The 15,730-nt window shown below is 42.5% G+C and overlaps 1 protein-coding gene across 7 annotated transcripts in view; it reads left to right on the top strand.

Annotated features, from left to right (window-relative positions):
• Positions 1–15,730, top strand: part of Clip4 (CAP-Gly domain containing linker protein family member 4) — an 85,254-nt gene that overhangs the window by 32,572 nt on the left and 36,952 nt on the right. For all 7 annotated transcript variants that reach the window (XM_087907373.1, XM_087907369.1, XM_087907366.1 and 4 more), the window contains exons 6-9: positions 233–351; positions 1,618–1,854; positions 6,439–6,574; positions 13,464–13,604. In XM_087907373.1, the coding sequence (XP_087763499.1) occupies positions 233–351; positions 1,618–1,854; positions 6,439–6,574; positions 13,464–13,604 (633 nt within the window). The remainder of the gene's footprint in view (positions 1–232; positions 352–1,617; positions 1,855–6,438; positions 6,575–13,463; positions 13,605–15,730) is intronic.

The raw sequence follows: 15,730 nt of genomic DNA, 5'->3' as shown, positions 1-15,730 counted from the left end.
TGGCGCATCACTCCATTTACAAGGAATTACCCTGAAGTAGGAGGATGTTCATTTGGCTATTTTAGATAAGTCATAATTATGGAGATTTGTCCCACTGTAGAATATTGCATCTTGGGGGGGGGTTAAGTCTCCAAAATGCTAAAATCCCCTCCTCAACCCTCCACCACCATCTTGTAAATTGTGACAGCTGAATTTAAAGTTGGAGTTAATACATTGTGATGTTTAATTGTAGATGTGGACGCCACGTGCAGCGACTTTAACTTTGGGACAGCCCTGCATATTGCAGCGTATAACTTGTGTGCAGGAGCTGTGAAAACCTTACTGGAGCATGGAGCAAACCCCGCATTTAGGGTAAGAAGTTGAAGCAAGAGAATGGAACATCTCACGGTATCTCCAAGGAAGAGTTAAATTTGGGTGTTGTTATTTGTCTCCCCACATCCTGTTTTCTAACTGGCCTACTGTACATCGCAGAATGTTTTTAATGGGTTACTGCCTCTCCTGCTTTAATATAATATGAACTCCTCATTAATCATATATATAATAATATAATATAATATAACTCTCCTTAATCACATGATTAAAATTCTTCTGGAGATCATGTTTGCAAGCTCTTCCTTGGGAGACCTAAGTGAGATTATTTTTTAGATGACAGGTTTTGAATTATACAAACACCATGTAACAAACTGGGCTTGTAGCTGGCTATTTTGCTTGTCACAGATAAACTACTTCTGGATACAGTCTCTCCTTCGTAGGGAGAATGGGACAAGTGTCTTGACTGCAGCTTAGGATGCACTCAATATTAGGTCGACCGTTGTCTCTATTTCTGAAGTCTGAGTTGCCGCATGACCAGGCAGATGGCTGAGGTCATAGAGCCAGTTTGGCAACAGTGGGATAGCAGAATGTAGTCATGTGGCATTAATGACAGGGACAGGTTCCGAGAGACATGATGGGGGAGGGAGATTCTTTTCCTCTGTGCAAACTTAATTGAGGGAACTTATAAAAACTAAGGTGGCTGGGAAGTGGGGTCACTGTGTATATGGTCCCTGGTTGATGAAATGTCTGTAAGGAGTGTTCTTGGATGTAACTGGGTCTTGGATTGGGCAGCTAGGTGTCCTTCTACTTCACCGTGTTCATGTGTGGCCAGGCATCTCTCTCTGCCCTGGGACTTGCCCTTCTCAGTATACAGAATGATCCCCCCCCCAGACCCCTCCTCTCATCTCCTTTGCCCCTCTGGGTAAATGCACCTTGTCAGTGAGGGTTCCCGCAGCATCTTCATGTCACCAGCTCCCCTCCAGCCACCTCGGCGCTCATTTTCTCTGTGCCTTGGTGTCTTCCTACCACTCAGCTCCTGGTTAGCACACCACATAATCTGTTGATGCTCTGGCTGTCCCACAAGGGTGTGTACTCTTTGAGGATATGCAAAGTGTTTTTATTCCATCACTGTGGTATCTTTAGAACCTAGACTGGTTCCTGGTACCACAGAAGAGTTCATCAAGAAGATTTGAGTAAATAAATGGCTGTGTCTGACTTTAAAACCCCGCATTAAGAGTCATAGGTGGTTCTCTAGTGCTCCGAGCACGTAAGAGCTGAAGATTTTTTTCCTTGTCTCTGTGGTAGAATGATAAAGGACAGATCCCAGCGGATGTTGTTCCAGACCCAGTGGACATGCCTCTGGAGATGGCCGATGCTGCAGCAACGGCTAAGGAAATCAAGCAGATGCTCTTGGATGCGGCGCCTCTGTCCTGTTCCATCTCTAAGGCCATGCTTTCAAGCAGTGATCATGTTACCAGCAAGGCCATGCTGGCATCCCTTGGCCTGAAGTTGGGAGACCGTGTTGTCATTGCAGGACAGAAGGTATAATAAGTCACTGCGGTCCCTGAAGTTCTCACTGTTGTCACCCCGGTCTGTAACTAGGGGTCGTGTGCCACGTGGTCACAATTTTGAGTTTTTTGGAAAAGCTTCAACACACGTGGATTTTACTGAAAATGTGTAGTCTTCTTTTTTCTTTTTTCTTTCTCCTTCCTTCCTTCCTTCCTTCCTTCCTTCCTTTCTTTTCTTTTCTTTTTTTTTTGAGACCGTTTCTCTGTGTAGCTCTGGGTGTCCTGGAACTCCCTTTGTAGACCAGGCTGGCCTCTAACTCAGAGATTCACCCGTCTTTGGCTCCCACGTGCTGGATGTAAAGCTGTGCACCATCACCACCCAGTAAAACTATGAAATTTAAATGTAAGTTTGCTTGTAGGAAGCAGTTTAAGAATATGAGGTGTTTGAACTTGATAGTAAAGTTCTCTTTATTTGCATGGGAAAAGTGGCAGAGAGGAGAGTGGTCAACTGAATTTAGAGGCAGGAGCTGAGAAATGGCCTCGCTCTGTCTACTCTGGATCGTCCGTGCCGGTGGCACTTCTCCTGCCAACTGAGCAAAGGAAACCTTCATTACTGTTCTGTGTTTGGCTTTGAAATCTCACAAATAGGGAACATTCAGATACCACAAAACTTGCAGATGGGAGGTCAGCCAGTGCCTCTTTACATAAAGGCTTGATAGATAGGCCGAGCTGCAGTTCCTGTGTGACCTTCACTGTGACCTTTTCCTCTCTCTTCTTTGATACCTCTTTTGGGGGCTTCCTCCTCCCTTCAGTGCTGGGACTTGAGCACAGTCTTGTGAAGCGTGGGAAGTACTGGACCACTGAGCCGCACGCCACTCATTAGCAGTGTTATTTTTAGTTCTGAGGTAATAAGAAGCTCCAAGCATAGAGTGGAACAGAGAACATGTGCCTGGATGTTAACCTTCCAGCTGCTTCCATCTCAGTATTCGGATGGATGGTGAGGGCTTCTCAGAGACCCGTGAAGCTGGAGTTTGATCTGTATGGGAAACGGGCTGCAAAGAAACAGCCACGGATTCGGAAAAATGGCATTCACCCGTTTCCAAAGCCATAGGACGTTAGTTAGCTTTTTACAGGTGCAACTAAAAAGGCAGCAAATTGAATATATAAAATACATAGAATATATAGATTTTAAAAAAATTGTTACTGAACACCAAGTCTTTGTATCATTCCTGTAATTGTGTCTTAGAAGGGCTTTGAAGAGTTGCAGTCTGTTTCAAAGATGGGTTTTCTTTGATGAGGACCGAGGACTACACTTACTTGTATAGGACAATTTTTAGATTGTTACTAGGGATATGCTGGTTTACAAGTAACCTTGAGCAGCTAGATCAATTTATATTTTGGAATATATAATGTATAGACTATTAATTGTTGTGTAACAACAGTTAATGGAAGAAGAGGGCATGAACTTGAAAGAGAGCCAGGAGAAGTATATGGGAGAGTTTGGAGAGAGAAAAGGAATAGAAAATGATGTAATTTTATTATTTCAAAAATAAAAGAAAAAGTTATTTTATTTACTTTTTTGTTGGATAATTTTACATCCAAGTAGAAGCATTTGTTATGTAGCTGAGAATGATTTTGAACTTCAGGTCGTCCATCTTCCCTAAAGCAGCTAGTTTTGTGTTTACTGCGTGTGTGTGTGCGCGTGTGCATGTGAGACAGACAGAGAGAGAGAGAGAGAGAGAGAGAGAGAGAGAGAGAGAGAGAGAGAGAGAATGTATGTGTATATGTACATAAACGTGGAAGCCGGAGGATGACTTTAGGTGTCTTCCTCAGTTGATCTCTACTGTACTTCTTGAGACCCAGTCTCTGCTGAGCCTGCAGCTTGCTGATTCTGCTAGACTGACTGGCCAGCAGCCCCAGGGATCCCTCTGGCTGCACCTTCCCAGAGCTGAAGTTTTAGGTGTGTACCACAATGCTTAGCTTTTCAGTTTGGGTGGTGGGCTTTGAACTTAAGTCTTCATGATAAGATATTATAAGATCTCCTCAACCCCTTGAGTTAATTTTTAAGAGCTTGGGTTTCTTTCTTCTGTTTTTAACCATGTGGTTGCTTCTTTGCTGCTATACCATGCCCTGGGCTCTTCACACAACATGTGTGTTGGGGTTGTTTCTATGTTGGTCCTGCCCTGTTCTGATGACTCCCCTGTCTTCAATGCCATCATTGCTGGCATTGGCAAACATCCAGTGGGTGTTAGAACTTCAATATCCCTGCCAAACTGTTTTGATAATTTTAATTCCTTTCTTTTTAGCATGTATGTTTTAGAATTGGTTTGTTAATTTCTATTAAAAAAAACCCTTATGAGATTTTGAATTGAGTGTTGTTGAGTCTAGATTTGGTTGGTCGAGTATATTTTACATCTTAAGCACAGTATCTTCCTGTATTCATATGAGTTTTGAATTATTTAGTCAACTTTTGTGATTTTAACCATTTAAGTATTAAATTTGCTAGATTTAGACTTAATTTTTCCAATTTTTTTGTGTGCTGTTGCTGAAATTTCCTTTTCTGGTTGTTCATATCTAGTATATGGAAATAGTTAGTTTTTGAATATTGACCACATGTCTTTAACTTTTTTACTCTGTGGACTGTCTGTAAAGAATCATCTTGTCTCCTCATCTTTATTCTTGTCTCTCCCCTCCTTTCTCCCTGCTTTCTCTAAGTGAGGTCTCATTAAATTGCTAGCTGTGATTTTAGTATAGATATCATTTGTCAGGTTGAAGAGGTCCTCAGTTGCCAAATTGAGCTGTCGTCGTGGAAGGAGGTTGCAGTTGGTTGGAGACATCTTTTCTGTCTTTCCCTTCAGTGTGTGAACAGTGGATTGTGTAGGGTGATTCCCTCTGTGACATCTTTGCATCCCATTGGAGACTTCCCTTCGTCACCATGTAGTAGTCTACTTACTGCTGTTGATTGACTCTTAAATTTGTTGACTCCTATGTTTGTGCTCCAGAAGTATATAGTTGTAGTTGCTTGTGTCTTTGGCCATTTTTAATGTCAAGGTAATGTTGGTTTCTTAAAATGCCTTGAGAATCAGTCCTTTCACTTAAATTCTAGAAGAGCTTGTATGGAATTTGTATTTTGTTAAGAGATTTTTGGTAAAATTGGTCATTGAGGCTATCTGTTCTTGGGAGTTTTTTTCTTTTTTCAGTTTTAAATCACAAATTTAGGAATTAGCTGCTTTTTGAGAGACTGCATCTTCCAAGGAATTGAAATGTTTTATAGTAGCTGTGAGATGAATGGGCAGGCAGTGCTGTTTGTAATATCACCTCATTTTCTTAAATATTGGTAACTATGTCTCTCTTTCATTGGTGATGTTGGCAATTTGTGTCTTTTAGCTCTCTCTTTTTTTTAAAAAAATGGTGTCTGTTTAGAGGCTTAATAATTTTTATTCTTCAAAAAGCATGCTATTGGTTTCATTGATTTTTCTGTATTATTTTTATGTTCTCAGTTTATTTGAATATTTATTACTTTCTCCCTTTCTCAGGCTTTGGGTCTTAATTTGTTTGCTGAGGTAGGAATTTAGACACTGGCTTTTGGCTGTTTCTAAGGTGCACGCGCCTCTCTAAGCACTCCTTTCACTGCTTCCCACATATTCTGATAGACTCATTTTCATTCAAATATATTTTTAATTTTCCTTTTGATTTTCTTCTCCTTCACCATGGGTTATTTATAGGTACTTGGTACAATTCCATGTGTTCGAAGAGTATCATGTATCTCTCTGCTAATACTTTCTAGTTTGACTCTATTATGGTTCAAAACATATTATATGTGATTTCTATTCTTTGTTAAAATTTAACAAGGCAGTGGTAGCACACATCTTTAATCCCAGCACTTGGGAGGCAGAGGCAGGGAGATCTCTATAAGTTTGAGGCCAGCCTGGTCAACAAAACAAGTTTCATGACAGCCAGGACTACACAGAGAAACCCTGTCTCAAAACAAAACAAAAACCAAAACAAACAAAAAATAAAATTTAAAATTTATTTTTTATTGCATGTGTTTGGGTGTTTTGCCTGCATGAATGTGTGTGCACCACTTGTGTACCTGGTACCCATGGAGGCCAGACACATACAATGGATTTCCTGGGACTGAAGTAACAGACAGTTGTGAGCTGTCTTGTGGGTGTTGGGAGTTGAGCCCTGGTTCTCTCGAAGAGCAGTCAGTGCTCTTAACTGTTGAGCCGTCTCTCCAGCACTGTTCTTTGACACTCATATGCTCTGTTTTGGGTGGGGTACTCTATAGACAGAAGTTTAGCTGAGTTGGTTTATAGCTGGCTTCCTTTTTCTCTATATATCACCACTGATTTCTGGCCTGCTCAATCTCTTGGTAACTGAGAGAGGTGAGCTGAATCCCACTGCAACATGGACTTTTCTTTCCAGTTCTATTGGGAAAGAACATCACCTAGGAAGGATGCTATGTCTTCCTGGTAAACTCCTTTGCCATTAAAAAAGTCTTGGCAAAGTTCCTTATTCAAAAGTCTACTTTGAAAGACTTACAAAGTAATACTGCTAAGAACAGAGCAGTTAGAATTACTAATAAGACTGAAAACCTGCTTTATGTTTTCTCTAGGTTGGGACATTAAGATTTTGTGGAACAACTGAGTTTGCAAGTGGGCAGTGGGCTGGCATTGAGCTGGATGAGCCAGAAGGCAAAAATAATGGAAGTGTTGGGAGAGTCCAGTACTTCAAGTGTGCTCCCAAATACGGTAAGATTGAACCCAGGGCCCCACAAATACTGACCACGTTCTGCCCCGATCAGTTCTGCTTCACCCTTTCTTGTAGTTTATATAAGAGGGTATGGACTGAGGATGTTTTCTATGCAGGAGCTGGTATATCTTGTTTCCATGGATGGGAATGATTTAAAGGAGGGGACGGTTGGGGGAGGAAGGTCCTTGAGAAGTTGAAAGGGTTGTGCCAGGGTTAGCCTGGCACTAGTCCAGCCATGGCTCACTCTCCCTAAGGAGAGAGATTCTGGGAAGATGTTTCTATTTTCTCAGAAAATGAGAAGTGAGGTCATTTGCTGATGTCAGGAGAGGACCTGGGGGTGGGTGGAGGTGGGAGAGAGGAGGATGGAGGTAGGCAGTGAGGAGAGGAACTCGACCAGGTCAGGGCAGTGCAGGGGGCAGCCACATGATGCCAGAGGCCGACTGTAGACTTGAGGACACAAGTGTAGAGTAGTTAGCCGGCTGCAAGGCTAGGTCCTCTTCTTGTCAAGGCTTGTCAAACTGCTTGGGAACGAGTGCTGACGAAGAACAGAGTCTGGTTTACCCGTTTGTTTCTTTTAGAATGTTCCACCAGAAGAAGTCTGCAAGAGAGCTGAGGACAGACAAGCAGACTGAGTAAGAGGGATGGATGTTAGAATCCAAGGTGGTCAGGGAGGAGCGCCCACATGCTGGGATCTGTGGCTCCCGATCTAGGGCCCTGATTCCAGGTTGAAGCGCTGAGCGATGCTGTGGTGGTTTAGAGAACCAGGTAACAGGAGCCACAGGCATCTGGTACTGATTGGTGAATGGAGACTACCATGGGATTGGCTTGTCCTTTCAGGGAGGGAATTCCTGCCTCTCTGCCCCGGGACTCACTGGGACTGAATGTGTGCACACACAAGTGTGCATGCGGAGGCCAGAGGTGGTGTTCCACTGGATCTTGGGATTCAGTTACTCTGGCTGGCCAGCCCTGAGCCCTGGGGAGCCTCCTGTTTTCTGCCCCAAAGTGCTGGGACTACAGTCACATGCTCACACGTCGTCGTATTGGTGCTGGGTATTAAACGCACATCCTAATGCCTACAGTTCCCAATTGAGCTGTCTTTTCACCTTCTCTGGGGTGGTTTTGAGGGGCAGACGGTTGAGTAGATGGGGAGCTGTGAAAGGAAGTGGTTGAGGTGGGCGAGCCTGCCGCTTAGCGTGTCTGTGAGCACAGTTAGGCAGCAGGTTCTGCAGCCCGGTTAGCAGCCGGGTTCTGTAGATCTGCATGTGGTGGTATCAGGCACAGAGAGGGACTTGGCTCTCTGGAGACATGAGCCATGAGGGATGTGAGAAGATGGAAAAGCAGTGAGAACGGCGTTGACTCTGTCCCTGAGCTGGGACAGTCCTTTCTCTTCCTGACAAACGTTTGTCTGAATGCCTTCCCTCTGCCCTCTTTCTCCTCACATCCGCCTTTCTGCTTCCTCTTTCCTTCACATGCTGGGACACGCTGAGGTCAGTCTGCTGTTCTCACTATGTTGTTTTTCCTCTTCTCTGACATTATCTCCATGGTTGCCCAGCTCAGCAGGAAGGGGGCAGCACCCTGAGGAGAACTGTGGGCTTTGGCTGCTGACTCTGATCAGCGTCTCTTCCGGTTGGGGCTGTGCGATCCTCAGTCTGTTCTTGTTTCGTCTGGCTCCTATAAAATGGGAGAGGGCCCGAGACTTATGAAGATGGAGTATACTGGGCCATATAAGCTACCTGGGTGGGGGCTGGTCCACACAGAGCTGCAGGCCGCTTAGCTGGCGCCTGTTAGGTTACCATAATTAGTACTGGTTTCTCTCTGTCACACACTTAGGGTAGACCCTTGTCTTTGTCTGTTTATACTTTTTGCTTATAAAAATGCTCAGTGTGTAAGACATAAAAGTCATAAAACAGGAGAAGGAAGAAAATAGAAATCGCTTGCATATTTTTGATATGTTTTAAATTTTTAAAATATTTTTCTTTGAAAAATTTACATATTTAATCACTTGTTTTTCATTCCTATTTCTCAGGTCATGGTGAAACAGAAAAATTTTTATTTTAGTTTTGTGTATATATTTATCATGCATGCGTGTGTGTGTATGTGTGTAGGGCAGAGGTTAACTTTGGGTATTGTTCCTCAAGAATCACCTTGTGTTTTTGAAGCAGGATCTCTCTCTGGCTGGAGTTCACTGATTTGTTGAGGCTGGTTGACCAGCAATCCCCAGAGAGCTGTCTGTCTGCTGGGGTTGCAGGCATGCGCTTTCAGACATGTTATGTTTGTATAGCAAGCACTTTACCAACTAAGCTATCTTCCCGGCCTTGTGCAAGAAGATCCTAAATGCTTCGTTGTGCCTTGTGTAAGAGGCACACACACAGACACAGAGACAGAGACAGTGACAGAGACAGAGGCAGGAGAGAGACATACATAGACAGAGACAGTGACAGAGACAGGAGAGAGAGAGAGAGAGAGAGAGAGAGAGAATTATTTGACTCCTGTATATTCATGGTTGTCCATTTAAACTGAAATATTAGTGCTTAGGAACTGCTAAGAGTTTTTAAAAAATTCATTTTTTTAATTTGGTATTTGGGTTTGAACTTTACTCACAATCTTTTATGACATTTAATATATAGCTAAAATATTTTTCCTTTATGATGATTATATTTATTTTCATACTTTAATAAATGTAATATATAATTGTTCTTGCTGATATATAATTCAAGAGCTAGTTATAAATTACATATTTTATTCATGTGGAAATGTTTATATTTTTCTGTACATAATTATGGATCCCATTAGGAGCTTGCTGGAACAGGGTCAGGGGTTTAGTCTGAATTTTCCTCTGATGGCTACTTTTAGCAGCCAAGCTCAGAACAGGATCAAAGTCACACATTGGGACGGTGTCAGTCAGATTTGTGGTGAGTGCTGAGGTTGTTGGCATGGGCTCATGGGCTCAATGGAAGGCCAGGCAAGCTTGATAAAGCAGAGCTGGGTGCCTTGGAGTTCTGCTTCTGGACTCTTAAATAATCAGAGGCAGGTTGGGATGTAGGAGTCTTAATTTAAAAATTAAGGCACCCTCCTGCTGAGTAATCTTGGTGTACTGAGTGAGGTCATTGCTAAGGTGCCTGAAGTGGAGGGCAGCGGAGTTGGGGATTCTCTCCTTTCATTCCTGCCTCTGGTTTTGTGTTTATATTCTCAGTCAGCGCCAGTGCTGTGGTTCATCCCAGGATCACTGTGTTCGGTTTGTTTGTGCTAGTGCATACTAGTTTGTTAAGTTGTAGCCACTTAGTAATTGATTTGATACTTGCGGATACTATTATTGTTGTGCTTTCCAGTCATTACCAGAGTAAACACACGTGTCTTACTTGATAGATTGTCAGGCTTATTGGAAAGAAACAAGCCTTCCTTCCTCCTGACACTTGCTCTTTGGAAGCAAGAACCTCTGTAGAAGTCCCCAAGCTATATCTTCTGATATCAGATCAATGCTTGTGTTTGTAAATAATCCGTATAAATGGCTCATTCTTTTAGACACCTCTCCGCTGTGTTCTGTAAAGGGAAAGGTTTGGTGCTATTGCCTTGTCCAGCCGGTTTCTTTCTTAGTCTATGCGCTGGTTTTGGCGGTGCACATCCTTCAGTGGCTTCCTGAAAGAAGACTCAGGAGTAAAATGAGAACCCTCCATTCTGACAACATTTATTTCTACTGTTTCCTGAGGTAGTTAGGATGAGGAGCTGCAGACTGATTGCAAAACGTATCCCCTTAGTATTTAAGACAGTATTATCTAGTGTAGAACCTGGCAAGCTGGAGAGGCCAGATAGTGACTCCTTAGTGGTCCTCATGGTCTCTGTTGTGATGCCCAGCACTGCTGTTACAGTGAGTGAGCAGCCGCAGACAGTGTGAACAGATTGACATGGCTCTGTACCAGGACGACGCCATAGCCTAGCGGTGGCCAGGATGCGTCTCTCACCCACCATAGTTTGCCAGCTGATTTCCCAAGCTTCTCAGGTTGCTGCTTAGGAGTTTCAGGCCGTCTTCTTTCCTCCACTCAGAAGCTTCTATTTTTCTCCATTAAAAGATAAATTTTTCTTAGAATTTATACCATTTTTATTCATTGCTGACATTTTTAATGGGATTGAACACATTAAACGACCTGTGTTTATCTGAGAACTCACTGCTCTTCTTTTAAAAGAGAATGGCCATGTGCTTCTTTTTGGTCAACCTTACAGTTGTGTGCCAGCTTCTGGGGAAAGCCAGTGAGCACGCTGGGTTACCAGGCAGCAAGGGAGCAGCCACAGCTTCCGATGTAGTCGTGTTTTGCCCAAGTGACTTGATTAATACTAATAATGATAAATGAAGACAAACAAGATCAATGCAAATGAGGAATTAACAATTTTTTTAAGTCATTAGAATTAAATATTTGATTATCCTTTGAAACAAATGTATTTCTATATGGAAATTTCCTTTGGAGATTACCAAAGAAAAACCACATTTTCCCTCAAATTAAAACAAGAAGGAACCTTGGCTGGGTGCAGCCTCAGTTAGTGGAACACTTGCTGAACTGCTTGAGACTTGGGTATCATCCCGGCACCACATAAATGCATGAAGGTAGTGCACACCTGTAATCACTTGGGAAGCAGAGGCAGGAGGATAAGAAATTTAAGTCCATCCATGGATACATAGCCAGTTCCAGGTCATCATGGGTTACATGAAACTTTATCTCATAATAAAAACAAAAGAAATCAGGTCACTTATTAAGCATCATGTATGATGTTACTGACACTAATCAAATTAGAAGTAAAGTTTGTACTCTATTCTCATATGTATGTTCTAATTTTCAGTTGATTGGTTTGATTGCCTGTATCCACACAAAGTTTCCCACGGATGTAATTTTATACTGTAACAATACTATTTTTTTCATTTTATGTTTTTACATTTATGTATTGTGTGTATGTGTGTGCACACACACATGCGTGCATGCCTGAATGCACATATTCTCTTGTACCATGGTGTGTGGAGGTCAGAGAACAGTTTGTAGGAGTTGATTCTCTTCTACTATGTGGTTCCCAGGGATTGAACTCAGGTTGTCAGGCTTGGTGGCCTTTTATGAGCCTTCTTACTGGCCTGGTTTTTAAATTTCTTGACTGTGTTTCATGAATGACTCTGTCTTCACTGTCTTGCTCGTTGGTGGTGATGCAGCACAGTAGGCTTCATTAATGTGTGGTTTCAGTTCCCCATGGTCAACCACATTATAGTACAGTGCCATAAGATATCCCAGGGTCAGGGGCCACCACATCCTTTTAAAAGTCATTGCTGACGGCACCTTGTTAGCTGGTCTATGCTATGATTGGCCAGTGCTGATTTTCTAACGTACTTGGTTTCTAAATTACATTTTAATGTCTGGGTAGGAAAAACATAGTTTCTGCAGAACACCCTGGAATGTATCTGGGCAGATAGAGGAAGCTGCTATAGCTCATAGATGGGATCAGTTTCATTTGTCTTGTTGCCAGACAGTCACTTTTTTCCTATATTTTATTTTCTCCCAAAAGTATCCCTGGAACATGGTAATAAGTTAGAGGTCAGTACATTTTGATAAGCTAGAAAGTGTGCTTCTTGTGGTCCATCCCTTTCTTATACAAGCATAGCCTCACAGCCCGTGTACATACCTCTAAGTTTATTTCCTTATAATTAATTCCATGAGGACGATTAGGTAAGAATTCCCGAATTACAGAAAGTGTAGAAATTCGTATATACAGAGTAGGATATTTCCTTCTTCAAATCTTGTCAGATTTAATCGTGAGTTTCATTGCCGTCATCATCGTCAAGTTTTGTTCTCTCTCTCTCTCTTGTTCTCTCTCTCTCCTTTCTCTCTTGGTGCACAATTGGCAATGGAAAGAAATTTGAATAGAAAGTCAAGGACAACCTCAGGTCAATGACATGAGAGGTAATTACAAATAAGTTCTAAAGACCAGGAAAAAAAGAGAAGGTCATGCAGAGTCAAAAGGAGAAAGGGACGTCAAAGGTTTTAAGGGAAGCAGGGCAGCTGGCACCTCTCAGCTGTGCACAGAGTGCTCACACCCTGCTTTAACAGATCACATTCTATATGATGTGTGTTTGTTAGCTTGTAAACACTCAGAGTGTAATGTACACATTATGACTTTGTTTTCTTTTTAAGTGTGTTAGGGAGACAATCTTGGTATATAGAGTTTATATTCACCCTTCTCAATGTCTGTGTGTACTTACTCAAACTGGGTATTTTATTGCCTCCATAAACTCTTTAGTGGGATTTTATACTCCCAACTGCTCTAGGTCGTCAGTCCCCCGTCTCTGTTCACCTCCCTTCCTCAGCACACACTGTATTGCTTCTGATTGGCAGGAATTGAGGGCTAGGCCTTTGGGGAAGATTGTGTTATCCAGTCAAACAGATTTATTGTGTCTGTACTGTGTGTAAGAGACTATAATTAGTTAGGGTGGGAGAATACAGACAAGAGCAGCATTTGAATTTGTCTTTAAAAGGTGTGCAGTACAGAAGGAAGAGGAGACAGGGCGTGAAGAGCTGCAGTGTGGGAGGATGAACGTCCTAAGCAGACATGCAGTGGCCTGGCTTACACTGAGTAGTAGTTTATTCTCATCACTTAGAGAAGATGGAACTTCTACACACTTCTTGTTCCCCCGAATCTCACTCCACAGCAGATTATGTATCCCTTGTGTGGTTCCTAAATTCTTATGTATTTAGTCTTGGTGACTAGATTGTACAGTCTCTGAGGGTGAGCCACGTCTCCTTACAAGATGTGTGGTAGGTACTAAACAGAGCCGGAGTTAGAGCAGTTAGCATTTGCCCTGTGTTTGAAATACGTTCAGTCGTTCCACACTAACTACAATTCTGTCTTTGCCCTCAGGTATTTTTGCGCCCCTTTCAAAGATAAGTAAAGTAAAAGAGGGGAAGAAAAATACCACACACACTCCTTCCACGAGAGCGGCACCTCACGTCCGATCCCAGAAGGTTGATGTAGCTCACGTCACATCCAAAGTGAATTCTGGTAGGTCAAGCTGGGACGATCATGACTGCCTCGACCGTATTTCAGGTTGGATTTCTGGGATTCATGGTCTTCAAACTGCGCTACTCTTTTTGTTAGTCCACCACACAAGCCGAACCTCACACAACCAAGGCTCTGTGTTTTCGGTCTCAGTTGTGAATAAGGACATAAGTCCCGGCAGTGGTGGTTCAGCTTCATGCTTTCCTACTTTCTGTGTGCTTCTGACACTCCATGGTCAGCCTCAGTGCTGGGTTTTATGCCTCCAGCGAGTTCCTGCTCCTCGCCTCTTCTGGGCTGGTCCTGTGTTGCTTGATGGCGCCTCTCTTCTGCTCCTCTGGCTGGCTGTACTCTGCTGTCCCTCTGCCTCTCCTCACTGGTGGGTGTCCCTCAGAGGTCCTGGCTGTTCCTCACTCCATACAGACCCTGCTCCTCGCTGAGAAATCCAATTTGTTTAACTTCTTTGTTCTTCAACCGTGTATGTGTATTCTTTTAATCTGTACAGTCCGGTTGTTATCTTGCCCACTGATTGCTTTATTTGTGTAAATCTTTTGTGCTCTCAGTCAAATTCTAAATTCAAGTAGACTGTGAGAATAATTTGTGATTTAGTATTCATAGGAGCACATAACACAAAGCAGGTATTCAGTAAGTATCTGTTAACCCATTGCTAGTTGGAGCAGAAAGGCATTCCACCATCATAAAGGATGTTGTCCAGATGTTCAGTTTCTCTTTCTCTTCTGTTCCACTTGTTTGCTCAAGTGCCCTTGGTTGTTCTCCATTATTGTCTTGTGAAGAAGGAATCTTGCTATCAGCAGGGAGAAAAGCCTCCTTCCTATCTTATTCTTAAAGATTGTTGTCCCCCTTCTTTGGGACCCCTGTAACTTGTTACATAGTTTAGGATAGTTCTTAAGTTTCTTTTAAAAACAGATATACTAAAGTTTAAGCTGATATCACATTTAATCCTTCTACCAATTTAAAAGAGCTGACGTTGTTACAGCTATCTTTAATTATATGCTTATAATAGTTTTCTGTTTAGTAGGATAATTTAAAATATCTTAATATAATATGACTGTAAAGTTTTTAATCTATAAATATTCTTGATACTTCATATCTGGGATTACATAATGAGATCTTACCCTCAAAAAATCCAAACCAAAATACTTTAAAGAGAGTATCACAGTCATGCTCTCAGGATGAAAGTTAAGGTGCGATAAATGAGCTTAGGGAACAAAAAAGAAAGAAAATTAAGGTGAGCTCTTGTAACATGAGGACCGGCTTGTTGGGGTTTCTGTCCTGCCTGGTACCCCACAACCGGCAAGTCCCAAAGAAAATCACACAAAGTCTACATTAGGTTATAAACTTATTGGCCCATTAGCTCAGGCTTCTTGTTAACTCTTGTAGCTTATATTAACCCATTATTCTGATCTATGTTAGCAATATGACTTGGTACCTTTTTCAGCTGTCAGCTCACATGTTGCTTCTTCGGTGGTCTGGGCAGGAATGGTGGAGGGAGCTTCCTGCTTCCCAGAATACTCCCATTCTCTTTGCTCCACCTCTACTTCCTATCTGGTTTTCCCGCCTATACTTCCTGCCTGGCCAATCAGCATTTATTTAAAAATATGATTGACAGAATACAGACAATTCTCCCGAACCAGAGCTCTCTTAAAACAAGCTTCAGGAGAAACAAAAATAAGAATAAAATGCTGTGCACGTGTGCATGGATGTGTGCACACATACGTACACACACACACGTGTACACACACACACACACACACACACACACACTGATGACAAGTAAACTTGGGGTGACTCGAGGAACACCAGTGGCTGAGAACAATGCACATTGTCCTATAGTTTTGTGAAATGCTGTTTTGAGGGAAAGCTGGGCAGAAACACAAAAAAATCTTTATATCATTTTAAAAACTTCATGTTCAATCATCTTGATGAGAGTTCAGACAGAAGGACCAAATGGAACTCTAGGGCTGGAAGATGAACTCATTGGGAATTGTGCTGCACAGGTTGTTTTCCCACTTTGCAGCTGCTGTGGCGCCTCATGCCCTCCTTGGGCCACTGGGGCAATTGCTCTTGGCCCCTGCTTCGAGCCTTCCTTCCCCCTCCTTGCTGTGGCCACT

The sequence above is a fragment of the Myodes glareolus genome, chromosome 6 (genome assembly GCF_982192425.1).
Source record: "Myodes glareolus chromosome 6, mMyoGla1.1, whole genome shotgun sequence".
Taxonomy (NCBI): Eukaryota; Metazoa; Chordata; class Mammalia; order Rodentia; family Cricetidae; genus Myodes; species Myodes glareolus.
This window is presented reverse-complemented; position numbering and strand designations above follow the sequence as displayed.